Source organism: Aptenodytes forsteri, unplaced genomic scaffold (assembly GCF_000699145.1).
Source record: "Aptenodytes forsteri isolate BGI_AS27 unplaced genomic scaffold, ASM69914v1 Scaffold227, whole genome shotgun sequence".
Lineage (NCBI taxonomy): Eukaryota > Metazoa > Chordata > Aves > Sphenisciformes > Spheniscidae > Aptenodytes > Aptenodytes forsteri.
Window position 1 is genome coordinate 3,977,042 of NW_008795365.1, and position 20,961 is coordinate 3,998,002.

The following is a 20,961-nucleotide window of genomic DNA, read 5'->3' on the forward strand; positions in this document are numbered from 1 at the left end:
GTGAGAGGCAGAAAAGGCCTTGACCCTGTGTCAGCACTGCTCAGCAGTAACGAAAACATCCCTGTATTATCAACACGGTTTCCGGCACAAATCCAAGACACAGCCCCATACTAGCTACTATGGAAAAAATTAACTCTAATCCCAGCCAAACCAGCACAGAGAGATGCTCCAATCCCTTAATCATATTTGCCAGACTTCAGACTTCTTTGAAAGTCTAAAAGAATATTTCAAGATCCTGGCAGCAGTTTCTGTCCCTGTGATGGAACAGCAATTTTTATTGCCAGTATAGTTGCAGAGGGAATGCACGTGCACGTGAATTGACTTATGTGTAGTGCATTTTTTTCCCCCTGCTTTACCCCATTATTAGGGCTTATGGTCATTTTATTTGCTTTCAGTTTTGGTGTGAGTTATGAGCTCTGCCTACCCAGGACATTAGATATCCCCTTCAGTTTCTCGATGATGAGAGTGCCTGACCCCTATTGGCTTCCTGGCAGGGTGGAAAAGTGTAGAGTGGCACTTAATTCACTGTGCAAGGCATGCTTCATCAGGCACTTGGTCCTGTTGTTCATTTCTATCTCAGTATTTCTGTGAAATGTGCATTTAATTTTATTCCTCTTCCGGTACCTGTCTGGGGTGAGATTCAACCAGATACTCTTCTTTTTGTGTATACATGTATGTGCATGTGCATGTTTGTATAAAAATCCATGCAGATACATGAAAAAGAATGCTGGAGAGATCCCTCCAACAAATCCAACCTGTATGACAGTTTCATAGATGGTAGGAAAATTTTTGTGACAGAGTGGCAGATTGATTTGAGTAACTGATTTTAGTTCCTTATCTCCAACATGCATTTTTCTTTAATTCTTCATACAAAAAGAATGTCTTTTGGGTACACATTGACCGGTGTACACCCTCTGTCTTTGCACTCTCTAGAAGGCTAGGGACTGTCAGCCATCATGGTTGCTCTCTGAAGTCTGATAGCAAGAGACAGATAGCTGGCAAGTTGTGGAAAGTGATTCTAGGAAGGTGAGATAGTTGGACTGCTATAGAAGTGGGCTGTGCTTGGCATAGTTCTCCAAAGCAAGACAGATTTTGCAGAATTTGTTCAACATAATTCAGTGCTAAACTGTGTGACAGTGGTTCTGGCTCTAGCATGTTTTTTATCTATCGCATCATGTCTTCAGATTCCCATGATTGTCTGCCTGGGTGCAGCCTTCTTTTGCTATGCACCCAGCTGCCTTGACAACGCTTTGCACTACAGTCATTGAGCAGAGGGTTCCAAATTTCTGGTTCATTTAATGGGATCATAACCAACGCGGCTGCAACTGATTACAGCATTACATTGCCCTTGAAGCTTTTTCTGCATCTGCTGCCAAACAGGTTTGCATCTAGTGCATGTGTGTTGCAGATCTGTGATACAGTAATAGTGACTATGTCGTCAGCAGCCACACAATCTTCATAACTAGCAAAGTCCCTTTCAGAACTGAAAATATTATTCTGCAGAACAGACCATTTCAAATCAGCAAATTGCCTCTTGCTCAAACATGCACGGTGCATTCTTTGGCTAAAATAGGACAAGTGAAGTGTGCAGCATGTGCATAGTTTTATGTTTTAATTTTTCTCAACAACGAGTATTTATTGGCCATTCCCACAGCAACTAAGGGGAATGTGATCAGATCCTTCTGAGGAACACATGAAACTCCTGGTGAATTGGCCAGTCACTCTCTCAGTACAACACATGCTAAATAGCAGGACTTTGCATGAATTGTTATGAGCATATAGAGTTTACTTCTTTTCCTTGTGAAGTCATTGCACTAATTATTTTGCCAATTATTTACAGGACCTTCAAGATGAAAGGTGTTAATTAAAATAGACAAGCAGAAAGATACACATTCAGGTCCATGTCTAATGGCTGTCTTGAAAGGCACTTGACATCTATCTGAAAATTTGTGATCCTTGTTTTATTATGGGCTGCCATTATACAGGATAACTTTTTTCCCCTCTAATACTGTGCAGTCTTCTCGTACAGGCAAAAATATTTATTTTTATTTAATTTCCCTTTTATGTTTGTTCCTCCTGAAGCAAGATCAACCTCATGGTAAAGGACAGAAGAACAAAGTAATTTCAATCAGAACAAATACCTTCTGGTTTCATTCAGAATAAACCCAAACTAGACCCTATTCATTAGACCCAGCAACCCAAAAGCTGTTAAGAAATATCACCAACATCAAATCCAAAGCAAAATGGCCAAAGGTAACTGTTTCGTCCCACATGGAAAAATAAAACTTAGCAATTGGGTTTTTTTACCCTTTCAAACAGGGCGGGTTTTGGCATCTCTTATCATTTTTTGTTGTGTTTTCTGAGTCTCTAATAGTTATTCAACAGCAAGTGTTTTTTTAAAAAGTAAAATAATTGTCGCTATCAATATTTTTAAATAAAGATGTAACACAAGCGGAGGTCAAATTCGAGAAGGGCTTCCTGAGCAGCTACACTCAGTACAGAATGAGAAATGTGGGATTCTGCCTACCTTGTCTTGTGCTGGCAAGTGAATTCAGGACAACACAAGGCTGTCCAGCAAGTTCTTGGGACCTGTGTTTTGATGCAGGTGACAGAAGGCAACTTGGTGAAGAATGACCATGAAGCGATAGAATGTGGGTTTTGGGAAAGGAAGAAGATAAAACAGCAAAATAACAGCAGTTGGCTTCAGGAAGGACAACTGTAACCAACTTGGAGATTTGTATGGAAAGAAGCCTAACAAAGTTGTTGTCAGGTCCTTAAAGAAACGTGACCTCTTGAGTTGAGTGAGGCTTTTGGCGCTGCCTCCCACAACATGGTCATAGTAAGAGGGGAAACCGAGAGTAGGTACAACTATAATTAAGTGGTTAAGTGTAGTTGTCAAGCCCCAGGGACCACATGCGGTTCTGCAAGGGTCTGTGCTTGCTCTGGTATTAATCAGTCCTTTTATTAATGTTGTGGATGATGGAAGAGAAAGCGTGTTTATTAAATGTCCTGGTGACACCATGTGTGGACGTGCTATAAGCACTTCAGAGGACAGAATTAGAGTTCAGTCGTATCTTGAGGAATTGAAGAAACAGTCTGGAAAGTAGTAGCTAATTCAGTGAGGACAAAATTCTGTGCCTGAGGGAATGATGAGTGCCACAAAGAAAGGGGAGGGATGAATGCCCAGGCAGTGCAGCTTAGGGGAGGGATCTGGATTAGTCTTGGTCAGACACTGTATGTAGAGCTGACATTGTACGCATTGCAGAAAGGGCAAACATCCGGCTGAGATGTCGGGAATGTTGTCTGTAAGGCACATGTGGTAATTCTGCTCTACAGCTGGAGCCCTGAATTCAATTTTGGGCTCTGTAATCCAAGAATAATGTGGAGGACAGCGGTGGTCAGAGGTTTAGAAAACATGAGCTGTGCATAAAGGTTGAAGAATTTGTGTTTGTTTAGTCTGGAGAAGAAAAGAGGGGAGACATGATAATGGTATTCAAATATGTAAAATGACAGCTTTGAGAGAAAAAGAGTAAACCTTGCCTATGTTCACACGAGCAGAATAAGGAATAACAGGCTTAAATGACAGCAGCGGAGATTTAAGTTAAACACCAAGTAAAACTTTCTAGCAGCGGGGTGGTTTTGCAGTGGCACAGCTGTCACAGGAGGCTGTGGAACCTCTGTCACGGGAGGGTCATTAAAAAAATAAGTTAGACAAGCACCTGTCGGGACTGACAGGTATGTTTGGTGGTGGCCGGTGTGCCTCTGGGCGAGGGAGAGACAAGATGGCCTCCTGAGGCCCCTTCCAGCTCTAATTCTGTGATATAAATTCAGTAGCAAAGCTATAATGGCGACTAAATAACATCTTGAAAGAGACTTGATAGATGAGGCTTTTGGTTTATAAATACTCAGCATGCTGTGTTTTTGACTCTGCATCTTATTCAAACCCATCTATAGTTTCATATCCTCTTTTGTCTTTCTTAATATTGGATCTTTTGTAAAAAAGTGAACATCAGCATTGAGTCAGACTGTTTCCTGAATATGAAACTTTTCCAAATACAAGCTCAACATGAAATAGAAAGACAGGTTTTAAAACTACTTTTCTCGCTCTGCAAAAGGAATTGGAACACATCATTCCTGACACTTCTTTTTAGAGTTACCTTGGGACTCTGCAGTCCTTACCTATTTTATCTTGTACAAGGTTGTCTTCTATAATATTTGTCTGCCTAAGAGTAAATTAAATGCAAAATTCATCAGGCTATTTGGACAGAGATAGATAGATAGACAGACAGACCGACCGACCGGCCATTGTTTAAAAATAATCTAAGCAAAGCTGAGGAGAAGTTTTTTTTCTTCTACGGCATGATTTCAATCAGGGTACAAATTTGCCCTACTGGTTGCTGGGTGTTTCAGTCGAGTTTGGGGCAGTCGTGGCGCTGACTAGTGCCCTGCAAATGCAACCCGAGCAGAAGGCAGATGGGAGAGTAGTGCAGAAGGATGGAGAGGATGGTTTGTAGGTAGATGCATGTGCTTGTGATAAGAGAGAGAAAGGAGAGAGGTAAATCTCTTAAAGGAGTGAGTTAAGGGCTTCAAGGAAATGGCAGATCCACTGCTTATCACTTGGGGAATCTGCAAGAAAAGCAGTAAGAACGTTTTCTTTTACAGCAGCAACTGCGTACTGTGAAGGGTGGTGCCTTTCCCTGGCAGCTTGCTGAAACATGGAAAGGTAGATCTGGCCGAATGTCCGCAGATACCTTCATCTAGTTTTGTGTTCATTCAGTCAGCTCAGGAAGAGGGACTCAGTCTGCATTTATTTTGCATTCCCCCACTGAGGTTTCTGGTCACCAGCTTACAGTTTCTCTAGTACAGAGGCTTTTGCTTCACCAAAAAGGATGCAGAAGGCTGAAAAGAAAAATGTAGTCTAAAGGCCAGTTTGTCTTTATTTGTATCTGAATTCTGGGTGGGGAGTACTAGTGTTAGCCTCTGCAAAGTGCCCTAGATGTGTTATTACCTTCTCTCTATGAAAGAAAAGCCCCTATTTCAGGTGGACTTGCAAGAAGAAATTGGCACAGTGACAAAAACGAAAGAAAAAAAAGGAAAATTTGTACGTACACCATAATGGTCCTGAATGTGCACAAATGTCTCTGAGTGATTTTTAAAAGGGTTTCTTAGGAAGTGTGTCTTAAGCAGAATTGGAGGAAAGAAATTAAAAGGGTAGAAACCTATTGGCATTATGGAAATTAATTAATTGTGGTGTAAAAATAACAATAGGAGCAAATTATACTTTCATAAGTTCATATGAGCTCAATGTTGCAGCACCTGAAATAAATGTTACCAGCAGTGTAAATGGTTGAGCTAAATGTGAGGACCACCTGCTTGGGACTGAATTAGAGAAAGCTTATGTAAATTCATTATGGCACATCTTACAGTTATCATGAAGATATTTTCAGGACGATATTCTAGCATTGTATTGAAATAAAATATATTGTGCAAAGATAATAGAGAGCACATTATCAGGTTTTTCTCTGACAACAGATGCAGAATTTAACTTTTATTTACAATAGCTATAATTTCTAGACAAGTGAAAAAAGTAAAGTTATGATGATGGAGCTCTATAGTTACTGAAATGCCTGATTGTTCTCTTGGCCAACAATGATCAGGTAAGCTTTTAAAAACACTTTTGGGGGAGTGGATTTATTGGTGCTTCCTATCCCTTTCTTGCAATGTCTCAACTCCCTCGGTGAAAAAAATAAACTGGTTTCTATCTGGGCCATATTGCATTACTTCATCTATAGTCATGAAACCAAACTGACCTTCGTCACTGTGATAACTGTGAATGATTGAGGAGCCTCCAGGAGCCTGTGCAGTGAGCTACAGGGGGACTCTTCCATGACTACTTCTTTTTGGCCAGTAAATTCACAGCTCAGGGCCTTTGCATATGTCAGGAATTAATCTTTCTTATTGTGTAAAGAATGAAGTTACCACCAAGACAATCCTGGTTTTGCCTTATGCTAAAGCAGTACAGTGGAATTTGTTGGTTTCCTATCCCTTTCTTGCAATGTCTCAACTCCCTCGGTGAAAAAAATAAACTGGTTTCTATCTGGGCCATATTGCATTACTTCATCTATAGTCATGAAACCAAACTGACCTTCGTCACTGTGATAACTGTGAATGATTGAGGAGCCTCCAGGAGCCTGTGCAGTGAGCTACAGGGGGACTCTTCCATGACTACTTCTTTTTGGCCAGTAAATTCACAGCTCAGGGCCTTTGCATATGTCAGGAATTAATCTTTCTTATTGTGTAAAGAATGAAGTTACCACCAAGACAATCCTGTTTTTGCCTTATGCTAAAGCAGTACAGTGCATAATACAAGTTGGGGGGAACAGAGGGTGTTGTCCAGTGTTATCCTCAATTTGATGTCATAGTGTGCGTGTTGTAAAAATAATTTTCAAGAAATGACTGCAACCTTAGTGCAGCTTTATGGTTCCTTAAAAATCTGCAACTCCAGCCACCTTGCACAGAATTTACACAGACCGATTTAAGTTTTGAACTGGGGATTTTCTCTCTTCTTGGTTGTTTCTTACATTTTGAGCTTAATACAGACAATACAAGTAAATCTCAAAGCTTTATAATGCAGATGAAGGTTATCATAAGCCTCACTGTTTACTCAGAAGTCTTCTGTTGTATAAGTGAAGTTAAAATAGGTGTTAGTTTTGACGCAAAGGTAGAAGGTGGGGAAGGGCCTTGTGTCTCGAAGTCAATGTGTCCCTACCTTGTCTTTGCCCTGACTCAGGTTTTGTTTTTCTCACCCTGCTTCTGACTTTCCATTTTTGAGCAATGGGCTCAGTCTCAGCAATGAAGTGGGCTTCGCTGTTTTCCCATGTTCCTCTATGGAGGCATCTTTAAAGTTCATCTTTTATTTGTTTTTATTCTTTTCACAAACCCCAACATCTTTATCACTTCTCAGTGACCTTTTCAAGTGTTGTTGCCTATCATTGTGCATTTGGAATACTTCCATGCACAATATTAATGTTTCTTTTTGTGGGTCATGCACGCTCTTTATTGAATTATTTCCAGGTTTCATGGTTGATGTTTTTAGAAAGAGCAACTTAAGCACCATGCTACTGATACATAAAATCACTTGGGTTCTATCTTCTTCCATATCAAGGATTTTAAATTATCGTAACATTACTGCTTTTTACCATACTCCATAGTAATGTTAGATATTTGCAAAAGCATTTGAGAAAAAAATAAGAACATTAGTTGGTAAAGTTTTTTATTTAGCAGGGAGACTTTCTCTGCTTCCTCTGTGCAGTTGTTCTGTCATTCAGACTGTCTGATTATGTGCAGTTTTTCAGGACTTATAAAACAAAAAGTGCATGTCCCCCTCACAAGTGGAACTAAGGTTCTTTTATTTGAGCAATAATTTTCTGTTAATTTTTATTTTTTATTATTAGAGTATTATTAAATCCCTCTGAATAACTTCTCATACCTGACGCATGTTGTGACTGAGAGCATGGCTACATAGACCCTTCCTTTGTTCATGCTTCGAACGTGCTAGCTTGGGCACAGGGCCCTGCTGCCAGTGCTAGATGGCTCCCAGACTGGTGCAAGCTCACCTCTGGCCAGCCCACAACACACACAAGGGGACCTGGGTTTGTCTGAACAGATGCCCCTGAATTGGTATTAGAGGGGACAGCACCAACTGCTTTTAATAGCTACAAAAAGGCATTAAAAAAAACTACCATAAACGGGTCAGGCAAACCAGCTTGCAATTTCAGCTGAAGCTCGAGTTTAAAAAAAAAAAGTTTTTTTACTTCTTTTTATTTTTGTGGGGAATATAGAAAATTTTTATGCCAAAAAAGCAGTTGCTTATCTCTGGCTAATAGTGGATGAGTCTGCTCACAGTAAAAGATACATCCTAAAATAAGACCAGACAGGTTGCTGTGATGCTGGTGGTGCCAAATGAAGACTGCAGGACTACTCAGGTTCACAGATACCTTGGGTAAGTTGCAAGACATATCTTACTAGGGAACTACAGTATCTGGAAGGATTCCACCATTTATTTTAACTGACTACTAGAAATAAGAATTCTGGTGCTACAAATAAAACCTTTGTGAAAGTAAGTTGGGAAGGGAGTAAGATATATAGTATTTGGAGCACTGCAATTTCATACAGTCAATATATTTTTGAGCTTGTGAGCCTTTTGCAGGCTTTTGGCAAACAAGCTTGCAGCAGAGCCTTAATTACATATTTCACAAAAGGAGTCCTCAATTTTTAAATACAGTGTGCTTGCCAGAGGTGATAGATGAACATGTAAGCGGGAGGCTCCAAAGCAATAAAATGCATCTTTGATGATGGGGACACTGCAGAAAGTAGGAAGATGTTATAATAACATAGATGAATGCAGACAGAAGGAGGAAAGAAAATTTCTTTGACCAAATAAATGTTTTTAAAGCAATGTTTGCATGATTGGCTGACCTGAGTACCTTGTTTCTGAATAAATAATTTCTTGAACTTTTTGTCTTTTAGACATAACAAAATAGAAATAACCTTACAAATGGAATAAGCCTTTGTGACATTCATATAGAGCTGCATACAGTATATTTACCTCTTGGGTAAACGTGGGGTACTTGAAAGATTGCAAAGGACTGGCTGGCAGCAATCCACTTCAGGCTGGTAGTAACCAAAAGTTATCGGATGACTGTTTAACGTCCTAAGTCTTTCAGAGCAAAGTGAGGTGCTTTGCTGTGGGACATCTGCACTACTGGTAGTGTTCATCCTCTTGCCACGAGCTCATAGAAACCTGGTTACCTTGTCCAGCACTGTTTCTTGGTCAGTTTATTCATTTTCTGGTTTGGTGGAATTTTTGAGATGCATTCTCCCATGGGAGCTTCCTTCTGCATCTCGTATTCTTCACATCAAGTTTTAACCCCTGGAGTATGAGGAGGGAGGTACTGCACACTTCCTTTCCTCTTTTTCTGTATCAGCTATCATCTACCTTTTCCCAATTCACCTCCTGTTCTGAGTTTGGCCATCTCTCCCTCTTAGCTCTCAGCCTCACCCTGGGTGGCTATTCTGTCACCACATCCTGTAGAGATCTAACTTGTTTTCTTCATCGCAGTTGGCTTGCAAACAGGATTGATTGAAAATAGTCTAATCACCACTCTCTGTTTTCTCCCTTCACAGGATTTCTGTTCATTTCATTTTCGAAATTACTTGCCCGATTTCTTCTTGACCATCTGTGTGGTGTCAAACTGTCTGAATAACCCAAAGTATAAATAGGACATACACTTCCAGCAGAATGGAGAGAGAATAAATTTTGACCTTCCTTGTTAAGACTCATCAGCACCTCTTACTTCTTTAAGGAATACTTACTGCAAAGGACAACCTATTTAATTTATATCTGTAGGATTCCATGTCACCATAAGGATCTGCCGTTGTGGATTTTGTTGCTTCTGAGGTCTATGGAGGTGTGAAGATGAAACAGAGAAGCAGCTGTTTAAGTGAGTTATAGGATGTGAGAGCAGACCGTAAACCAGCAAAGGTCATAAATAGGAATTTATCTTCTTTGACTGACACTTCAGCATACTTTTTGTTTGTTTTCTTAGCTTTGTCTTTTTCAGTTAAATAGTGGTTTCATTCTTTCAGTTACTAGTGTAAAGATATAAAGGTAGGCATGCCATTGAACAACAGATTAAAACATAATGTAGTATAAAATACTGTGAAGCAGTAATTGAAAAATACGTAAGCTAAGTAAAAGAAAACAAGTAATCAAAGTACCACATATCAGAGTCCAAAGCCACTCCCTGGAGAACTTTTTGTGTGTGACAGCTACTAGCAGTCACACGGCTGATTTGGTGACTCTAGACAGTTACTTATGTATTCAGGTCACACTTTGGTCTCTTCTTCAGTTACAGCTTCAACCAGATATGGTATCCTCTCTCAGCGTTTCTTGACAAAAGTCAGGCTAAAGGCTTTTCAGAAGGGGTGGTTAATGCACTCTCCATATTGATATTACCAGTTTCAGGATAAGAGAAAAAAAATTAATCACTAAATGTGAAAACTGAAAATACATACATGTTCAGAATTATGCCCAACAGCTTAGGAAAGGGGTAAATAGTGACTCTCTCAAGCTGCTGGGCTTTGTTTGCCAGAAATTAATCTATTTGGAGGGGAAAGAAGAGGGACAGAAAAATATTTCTGCAGTTGATGTCCACCTTACCCTCACCTCAGGGAAAATACAGATGATGACAGTCCCAGCAGTTTCTAACCCCATCTTGGATGATCAGCTTTACACAGCTACTCATTATGAAGTTGACTTGGGGTTAGTAGGGAAATGATACCAGGTGACGCAGAAGGGCAGGAAAGGTGTCCATAAAGATTTATTTCACTAAATTTCATTAAGTTTTACCTTTACACAAAATTTTTAGCTCTTAGACTTCCATGCAAAATGATTTCAAAATAATTTTATTACTAGCCTGTAATATATTGAGTCTTAATCTTTCTATTACTTTTTAATTTTGTACCGGAGAACTTGGAGGCCTTCCATTTTACTAAACATATTTTGTTTTAAACTCCAAAACCCATACAGAAATGCAGTCTAATAATTTCAATATTATTTTGTCATGTATGCTTTTCTAATATAGAAGTTTTCGAATTTGCTGTGGAGTATTCGTTTAAAGCAGAAATCTTATATCAAGTTCTTTTTTTTTTTTTTTCCCCACCCCTTCATTTTAGTATAGGGACATCATGATGAAAGATGGATTTCTGTGGGACATCTCTCACAACGGTGGTTTATTATTTAACGTTAGTTGGTCTCAGTCCTTCTTCTTCCTGGCCACTGTGTAAGGTATTCCTAAATGCTGACTGTCTTGGTAGAGTGCTTTGGGATACACAGAGAATGCTGTGCACAAACCAGTATTATGGTCTCAGAGTCACTGGACTTGTACTCACTTCACAGAAAACACCATTTCCCGGCATTAATTAGAGACAGAGCCCAAGGATTGAATGTGGATGTTGACTCACCTGATTCTTCAGGTCACTGGCGAGGTCAGTTGCTGGGTATGTTCTGGGAAGATTTCTGGACCACTGTATGGACACAGAGCTCCAGTTTCTGGGCTGCAGACAAAGCTGCCCAGAGGGTAAGGTGGGTGGAAGTAGGTGGTTTCCCTTGGAGCTGAGAGATCTTCCACAAAGTGCCGAGGCTCCTGTTGCACCAGAGACCAACTCTGGTTTGCCATGAACAAGCTAAGAAGCTTGCTGAATAGAAAAAGCACTTTGCTACAGAGAGAAGATTCAGTCAAAAGAGAAGAAAGAAGCGCTGTAGTTAGGACTCCAGGAATAAATCTTTAAAGTAAATAGAAGTACTTTCAAAACACCTACAGTATCCTCTTTTGTATCAATGAAAAATATGTAGCTGCTTTGCAAGGGACTAGCTTTCACCAGCTCGAGATAATCAGAAAGCTGGTATTTTTCCAGCTTCCCATGAGCTTCCCAGAGCTGATAGCTATAAATCCACCATAGGGAAGAGGATATTATATTTCTTCTTCTTAAGAGATAAAAGAGGGCTGATGACTAACGCTGAAGTGAATTGTTAAGAGACTTATTTACTTAATTGGGCCTGCTTGTTTGGTGTGTGTCCCAATTAATTCATTTTTGTTGTGACCATATTGAAGCAACCTACACCCTTGTGACCTTCTCTTATAATTACTACCATATTCCTCTTTTGAAGCACTGTTTTGATTATGTACTCAAAAAGCTCTGCTAAAATATCTGTAGCATTAGTACAGAGTCAGATTTTTCCATTGTTTTGAGCTCAAGGATAGTAACAAAAAGAATCATTCTTTATTGAAGTTCTTGGAGGTTATGGGTCACTTACAGCCCTTAGGGGATGGGGGGGGTCTTCCCTTTTAATTTCACAAAATGACTATTTTGAATAGGCAGAACTTGTTCTCTTAACTAGAAATTCTTTTAAGAAAAATGTGTTGTTGGGTGATAGCACTCAGAGGTGCCACGTAATTCCTCTGGTGTGCTGAATATTGTACGTATTACAGGGTCACAGGAGAAAATAACAGCAGCTGAAAAGGGACTGGCAAGTATGACCATCCCTAAACTTGCTGAGATTGCTATGTGGAATCTCTGCCCCAGATGAGGCATTGTTTTTATTATTGCTTAAATTAACTACAGTATTTGACAGCTCTTTGCCTAAACCACAGTGGAGATGTCTGGACATCTATCTGTGAAGGAGAGACTCAGACACGGCAGTCAAATCTGCAGTGGTAGGTGACTGTCAGTGAGGGGTTGCCTGTACAAGGGGGGTGTTTATTCCTCAGTGCTTCATCGGATGAAGATTTTGCTGGTTTGTGCCAACCTCCACGGTAGTAACTTACACTCAATAAGATGTTTTTGTACGCCTGTCTTCAGCTCCTCTCCTCCTGTTTACCTGAAAATCCCAGCCAAATGGTTTTCCTCCATCGCAGCACGCACACGTGCACTGGTGGAGCTAGTTCTGGGCAGCAAACCCACAGGCGGTGTCGGTTTAGAGAAAGGTGCTCTGCATGTTGCATCTTTCATTCCAGTGGAAATAGGTGGTCTTTTACCAGATGTAAGTCTTAAACCAAGCCCCCTCACCACTGGCTGTTGTATTTGGAAAGCTGCTGAGTACCCTTGCAGTTTTGTGCACCTCTTACAACAGTGGTCCCTTCTCCTCAGGCAACAGGACCCCTGCAGAGAATATTTCTTTACACAAGGCTTGCTGATACCGTTTCTCTTATTGAGCTAAGTAGTATCACTGCTATCCCCAGTCTCTATCGGCTCTCTGCTCCCTTCTGTCCAGATCAAAACTGGCCATGTTTTAACTTCTTGAAGCACTGTATACCTTTTTTTCCTCTTCCTCATTCCCAGTTCTTTACTCTCTACTTCCTTACAGAGTGCCTTCATGTCTGTGTTTTATGCTGTGTGGAGTTTCTTTTTTGTATGGCAGACTCTCTCTGTTCCTGAAACAATTAAAAACACTTCTTTAAATATAATGGCTTGCTTTGGGTCTCAGTTTTTCAATAGGGATTTTGATGCCTGAGGACAGCAGGTGCTGGGTAGAGCTTACCCCAGATGCCACCCACTCATTGGCGTGCTGTGTCCTCTTGGTTTAACGATTGTCTGAGCAATCTTCTGTTCTCCTTCAATGTTAAGACTGCTCATGTAGCAAAAATTCCTGTGTGAGTAGGAAAGAAAAGGTTTGGAAATCTCCCTTCAGCCATGAAAAATAATCCAGTGTAAAATAGACCGCCATCTCAGACCAGGACTTCTTCATGCACCAGGCAAAGGTGGGTGATTAAAAAAGCCAAAGGAGTGGTCTCTCCACAAAAACAGAATTAGAGGTTAATGCTTTGCCCTGCTCACTCTTGACTTTCTCTCTTTACGTAATCTGGTTCAACTCTTTGACTATGTCTATGTCTAGAACAGTTGGACTAAGTGTTCTGCTTTAGAGTACGTATGAAAGATGCTGTATGAAAGATCGATTTCCTTTCCATCATTGGGAGTTTCCTTTTTACATGCACTCACGTGCCAGGTCACACAGCATGCAGCCAAGGTGTTGCATTTTATATGACACCTACAGGACTCTACTGAATGAAATCTGCAAGTCTTCAGAGTTCTTAAAATATGACTTTCTGTTTATGTGTTTTTTGGCATAGAAACAGAAAAGCTGGGGCTGGAAGTGGGAAATGGATTGCCATCTTGGAAATTTAACGACCAGCTCTTTCCCTGTGATGTGTGTGGAAAAGTGTTTGGTCGACAGCAGACTCTGTCCCGGCATCTCTCGCTGCACACAGGTAAGCCAATGCTTTGCGGCTGGTTGTTACAGCACTGAGGAAATCTGTGTGTTCGTCATGGTTTGTTTAAGTGGAGGGGGAAGAAGGTAAGCAGAAGAGTGTGCGAGCCATCCTCAGCTCCTTGCACCTAGAGCAGAGCCAAGCACAGAAACAGGACAGAATGTCAGAGCGGTGTTCAGGGAGTTAATTAACATTTTATTTCTTTACAGCCTACTTGTAATTTATCTTTACAAATGTGGAAATTCAAGTTTGTCCAGGTTCCAGTAGACCAGCCTGTAGGTAGCAGCTGGTTAACCAAGCCTGTTAACGGAATTCTGAAGAGAAGGCACAGCCTTTCTTACATTCACGTGATGAGCTTTTTAAATGTCACTGAACAACAAAAGATTTGGCCTTGGCGTTTCAGATCTGGTGAAACTGAAAGGATTTAGTATCTGTCATTCATCTTTGCTCTCATCATCCAGTTCTTCTGAGAGAAACAGGGGCTGTTCTACCCCATACCAACTTTCTTAAAGTGAATCAGCTTCAAATCAACTGAGACTAACAGAGTTTTTATACAGAAGATGCACCTTGTCAGCCTGCTGAGGTGCACTGCACAAAACAAGACTTGAAAGCAAGAATTTCCGATGCAGTGCTAAAAAATATTGTTGGTATAATGCCAGTGTATGTTGTACCGTCTAGTAGAGCCATGCTGAAAAGGGTCAAATGCTCTGTTCTGTGGTGTCATGGGGTTTTCTTAGTCCTAAGCTGCTCTACTGAATGCCTTTCCCCTAACACTTGTAGCACTGTATTTCAAATTTAGAGCAGCAGCTCCTCAAAGGGAAAGGTTGTGAAAGCTGATGTAATGTTTGGTTATTTTAATCAACTCTTTGCAAAATAAAGCCTGGCATGTACAAAAAATGTGCTGCCAGGATTTAAAATGTTTAATTTAAAATAATTTTTATTTTAAATTGTTTAAGTTGTGAAGCATCAGAAACTCATGATGAATTTGTTTAATCTCTTCAACTGTTCTTTGAGTGAGTTTTTTTTGTTATTTTGTGTTCGGAACTGGCCTAATGATACAGCGTTCCCTTTCCTCCCCACCCTCAGATTTTAATACAAAATCATCAACCATCAACTCTCTGCAAGTGATCACATGGGCAACCTCAAGAATAACTGGACCCAAAAATCAAATAACAGATGCTAGGTAAAGGAAGTAGTTGTAGATTATTGAACTGTTTCTCTGCTGGCTCTACTGCAGCTCTCAGAGCAGCAGTTGCCCCAGTTTTCCAGTTTATAGAGTTTTATATTATCTGACTACAAATGGTAGAGCAAGTTAAAAAAAACTAGCCCTAAACTGCTGCCAAATTAGTTTTTTTCTGAGTAAATGCTGTGAACTCCTGTAAGTTTCCAAAATGTCGAGCTTCCAAAGTACCTCATTCTGAAAGCTGCTCGGAGAAACCCAGAGGAATGCATACTTGGTTATTGGCAGCTTTAAAAATAGCTTGCTCCAAAATGAAGCATACATTTAAGGTTTTCTGTTTCTTTTTCAGAAGAGAGAAAATACAAATGCCACTTGTGCCCCTATGCTGCTAAGTGCCGTGCTAATCTGAACCAGCACCTGACCGTCCATTCTGTGAAGCTGGTGAGTACAGACACTGAGGACATTGTCAGCGCTGTCACTTCCGAAGGCAGCGATGGAAAGAAGCACCCTTATTACTACAGGTGAGGACCCAGACAAGGGCTGTGCACCAGACGCTGGAATCTGAATGTCTTATCTGCCTGCTAAGGACGTGTTACAGGGCCACCCTTCTGGTGTTGCAGGGTGGAGCTGCGATGAAAGTATTTGTCTTGCCCGTATCTGACTTAGGCTAAGCAGCAAAACCCAGCTGGCTGCCTCATGCTGTTTGACTTGGCTAGCCATTGGGAAAGACTCTGGGGTTTGGTGTGGGGTTGGTTTTTGTAAACAGCTTTGTGAGGCAGATGGGTTCTTAGAAGCCTCTCTAACTTTTTATGCAGTGTTCGTTTAAGTTTTGTGTTTGGAAACATCCCATTGTGTACGCAGATCCACGGCAAATGTAAAGCACCGTGCTTCCAGTTGCCTCCGACAGCTCCATTGTTTTCAGCCAAATCTATGAAACCAAACAGTAAAGCGCAATAAGAATTGTTATATCGATATACACATTTCCTCCATTTGCTAGAGGTATATACCTTCAGTGACCAACATGACGAAAGAAAAAACCTTTAGGAGAATTTGCCTGAACAATTAAAAGGGATTGCCCAGATAAAATTGATACTTGGATACTCTCCTTGTTGTATGCACTGTTGTGCGCTCTGTGAACTGTGATATGCACTCTAGTGGCTAAGCAGATTACCCAATCACTCTTACTTTTAGTCAAAGTGCCAAGAGCAGATTTAATTACAAAATCATAGAAGTAAGAAATAAATGAGACCTGCTGGATTAGATTATCTGGTCCATCCCCCTGGGAAAGCAAAATAGTGCTCTAGAGTATACGCCTTTTTAAATGTTTTTGGCTTGTTTTAAATGTTAATGGGCTAATCAAAGCAAGAGGACTCTGCAAAAAAAGTTAAATTAAAGGGTCCTTTCCATTGCCTCTCCATATCACTCTGTTTATGCACTGGCTGTGAAATCTGTATCCCTGCTAATTATTTGCATAGCTGATGACTGCTGTTTTCCAGTCAAGCATAAGAAATGTTTGAACCCATTTTTACTTGCTTACACTGAAACTGCCAGGCAGTTTTGCACAAGATCCCAGTTTGGCATGGGAACCATTCCAGGGCTTGAAAATAACTCCTGGAGTGTGCAGCAAGCTCTCCGTTTGTCAGTGTATCAGCCATACTAAACATCTTGGCAAAGCTGCAATGCCTCTTATTGCCCAAAGGAATCGGCTAGGTGATGCGCAGCATCTGGAATCTGTAGTTTTTAATTAACTTTATGATTATTTAGCGTCATTATAGCATGTACAGGATTGTTGCATTGTGCCTGCCCTTAATCACATTGGCATGGCCATCAGTTCAAAGGCAGCTCAGCAGACAAAAGAATCTCGCACTGAACATTCAACAGTGAGGAAGAGAAGAAATCTGTGCAGTGAGTTTTTTTCTTGCAAATTCAGGGAAAGGCAACATGCTTCTGTTTGTGGTTTGTTTTTTAATGTTTCTTACTTCTGAATTCCCTTCTGCCTGCAGCTGTCATGTGTGTGGGTTTGAGACAGAGATGAATGTCCAGTTTGTCAGTCATATGTCCCTCCATGTGGATAAAGAGCAGTGGATGTTCTCCATTTGCTGCACAGCATGCGATTTTGTCACTATGGAAGAGGCAGATATGAAGGCTCATGTCAACAGCAAGCACACAGGTGATAATCCCCCTCTCCCAGCTGCAGTGATCTCTCTCTTTCTTGCTTTTTAGGTGCAACCTTCACACCTCCCATTAGCACTCCACTTTCACTGAAACGCTTGCTAATTAAGGCCTGATCTCTCAAAGTTGAAGTGAATTGGACTCCAGCCAGGCAAATAATCTGGTAGTGCAGATCAATTTTCAAGCTTAGTGAAATAAATGAAGGACTACTTAGCCCTCCTTCTTCCTATTCCCCTTATCCCCCAAATCCCCTCCCCTGTTGAAGTCAGCATACTTTGTTTGTTTTTCTGACTGGTTTACTATTTCATCAAAATCCTGGTTTGACTTCAGTGATGATAAGGTGACTTTGAGTGCTAATTGTGCATACCTGGCTGTAAGTCTGAAATACAAAATATGTTGAGCTTCGCTCTTCACTGTGTTTGCCTCCACAGTCTATCAGTTTGGAATTTCACTCTCATGTTTAGTTGACACTGATTCAGCAATACCATAAATGTAACTTTATATTAAATAACAGAACAAGTCATGCGTTCTCTCCCTGGTCCTGTTCACTTAATAGCCAAAGATAAGAGCAATAGCAGTTTTCAAACAAGCTCCATATGCTTAGTCCAACTAATGAAGTCTGGCATAATTTAAGGAGAAGAAAATTAGAATCCTTTTAATTAATTTCTCTTATAACACCAGGCAGAAGCATTTTGCTGCCACAAACTACTAACAATTGTGTTGACAATACTGAACCTGAATTGCATCCAGCACAATTTTTCCATTGCTAAATTGCTTTTCCTGTCCTACCAGGAATAAAATTGGGAAAACAGGGAGGGGTGGAGAAGGAGAAGGGAGAGAAGAATGCAGTTGTTTGTGCTCACAGGTACATAAGTTAAATGTAACTACAGAAATACAAACTACTGGAAAGCTCTCAAGGGATTTTATGCCAGCATAACTCTCAGCACTACTCCCTGCTATCTGAGGAGTTTGCATCTAACTCCACTTCATATATAGGAAGTCAAGGCAAGTGAGAAATGCCACCCATAGCCACGTGAAAAGCTTGCATCGGAGCTCAAAACTGAGCTGTACTCTACTGTGTCTTCCTATTGTGGCTACAAGATTGGAGCTGCTGCTTGTCTTTAAGACAAAAAACCCTTGTTCTTCCTTCACCCTGTCAAACAGCCATTCAGCTGGCGATTCAGCCAAATGCTTACACATATGGCAAATACAGAGAGTAAAAAATAGAATGGATTTTCTGGGTCACTTGACTCCAGTCCCTTATCCTGTGATGTTACCAAGTCATAAAAGGCCCGTTTGTAAGGATGCTGGCATATGTCTTCAAACAAGTATAATTGTTTTAAACCAACTACTTCTACAGACAGGCAGCTGCAGATTTTCCTGCGCTAAAGATTAGGGACCTTTTTAAAATTTCCAGCGTGTGTCTTACTGATCATCAGAATACACATTCATTGTTCTTGTGACAGAACTTTACCTGAAAGAGCAGTCCACCTCTTGCTCCCTCCACCTTTCTTCCCTCCTTCCACAGTATTTATTCCCTTAGTATGTTTATGAAGAACAACCCTCTCCCCTCTAAATGTACATTGAGCCTTTTCTTATATGAAACACAATTTTCTCACTGTACCAATCCCTCACTGCATATGTTCTTGTTAGAACCCCTGCTCTCGACACATGTAATCACAGCTGTACATGGTGAAATGAAGTAAGTAGTGGTGGCAGTGTAAAACAGCAGCAGCTACTGGGAATAGCTCACACAATAACATTCTGTGATCGTATTTACCTTCCTTGAAGGCTCCCCTACACTGATTGCTCATATTCATCCCATGTTCTGCTCAAATTCTTCTTTTGTTTTCCTTGACTGTTTCCAACTGAAGCACTCCTCATTTGTAGCAAAAATTCTTGTTACTGGCCCTTCAGGTCATAACCTTGTACTCTGTACTATTAAATTTCATTCCATTTCTATTACTCTGGTCCCCAAGGTGAGTGAATCTTTCTATATGATACCCCAGTCATCCTCCCTATTGACAGCTCGGGTCATCAGATTTCATTAGTGCATTCCTACATTTTTATCTTAGACTTAAAGGTGCCGCTCATCAGTTTAAAGCTAGGCACATAGGTACTGGTGTTTGCAGAGCCCTTGATCGAGGGACTTTTATCACATAGAGAACATGAAGTTTTAGTAAAGTCTCTTTTTAACACAGCTCTGATTAAACCAAGACATAGGTGGGAGGTAATAATTTGCCCGTCCTTGCCTTGTTGGCTCACGGCGGTTCTCATATGAGAACTCTTACTCTTGTTCATTTCTAGTGTGCGATAGGGTTTGGGATTTGAACTTCATACATTTATTGCACACATAAGGAAACTCTGATGGGCTTCAGCTTTAGATCCAGTTAAATAATGGGGTTTTTTAATTAATTATCTTCAATAAGAGGTCCTAATAAAAACAGATAAATCTCGAGACCACAGTGTTATCTTTTACAATCATTACTGAGGATGCTCCTCAGTACAATGAGTGAGATTATTCTCCTTTGCCCTTCCTCCCAGATTTACCCATTGGGCCCACATAAATGGAAAGGTGGGGGAAGGTTAGCTTGGACCAGTAGGCACTTTTGGTTTCTGCACCCCCAACCTACAGAAGCTCTGTTTCCTTTCTAAGTGACAAGTTCTTTATGGTTTTCGAACTCCGAGCTAATCAAAGTGTTTTCTTGGGATTTTTTCAGCCTGGTAATGAGGTAGAGTTGCATGCTTTCCTCCCACTACCATTACAGACAGACTCAATTCTAGGATAAACTGAGAGATGTACTGTTGTAAACGCTAATAAAAAGGAAGGAGGTGCAACTATGATTTCTTAACAGATCAATTAATTTCAGACTTGTTTTTAAGCATGTTCAAATGAACTTTAAATATAAATATTTTTCCTGAAATTTAAAACAGGATCATTGAGATTCCATCTAATCTGCTGTACTAGTTATTGCTCTTTATCCCTGTTTTTCAGCTGAAGAGAGGAAGACACCCAGTGAATCTAACAGTCCGTCTTCATCTTCACTGTCAGCACTGAGCGACTCTGCCAACAGCAAAGAAGATGCTGATATAACCCCAAAAAACAAGGGTTCAAACAACCTGCTAGTCATTTCTGTAGTGCCTGGTAGCCAGACCTCAGTGAACACTGAAGAGAAGTCAGAGAAAGGTAAAACGCTGTTAAACAAATACAAACTGTCACCTTCTATGCAGTCAATCTGGCCACAATGTAAGGAATACATTTTCCTGTTTTATTTTTCAGGCTTTGAATGCGTTTTCTGTAACTTCGTCTGCAAAACAAAAAATATGTTTGAACGCCATCTGCAAATCCACCTGATCACACGGATGTTCGAGTGTGATGTGTGCCACAAGTTCATGAAGACACCCGAACAATTACTGGAGCACAAGAAATGCCACACTGTCCCCACCGGTGGGCTCAAGTAAGGAAAGCAAGTACACAAACTTTTACTGTGTTAAGCACCTCTAATACTGTGGGGATAGGACAAAAGGAAGTCAATTAGAAAGGGTTAGTCAAATGTCTGATAATCCAGATTTGGGGCTTCCTTTTATTTAGATGACCCAAGCCCAGTCCTTCAGTGCAGGCTTGCATCATTATAGCAGATCGGTAAGCTAGCAGCAGATGTAGTATCCACTGGTCTTAGAGCTGTAACAAGCTGTCGTCCTTTCCCTTTTCAAGTCAAATAAGAGACGGTATGTGATGGGTCCCACGGAGAATGAGGCAGCACTACACAGAGGTGTTGG

The 20,961-nt window shown here is 40.6% G+C and overlaps 1 protein-coding gene across 1 annotated transcript in view; it reads left to right on the forward strand.

Moving 5' to 3' along the window:
* ZNF827 (zinc finger protein 827) overlaps positions 1-20,961 on the forward strand; it is an 83,913-nt gene that overhangs the window by 58,581 nt on the left and 4,371 nt on the right. The window contains exons 10-14 of the mRNA XM_009280251.2: positions 13,692-13,829; positions 15,359-15,530; positions 17,013-17,179; positions 20,177-20,368; positions 20,462-20,639. Coding sequence (XP_009278526.2) covers positions 13,692-13,829; positions 15,359-15,530; positions 17,013-17,179; positions 20,177-20,368; positions 20,462-20,639 — 847 coding nt within the window. The remainder of the gene's footprint in view (positions 1-13,691; positions 13,830-15,358; positions 15,531-17,012; positions 17,180-20,176; positions 20,369-20,461; positions 20,640-20,961) is intronic.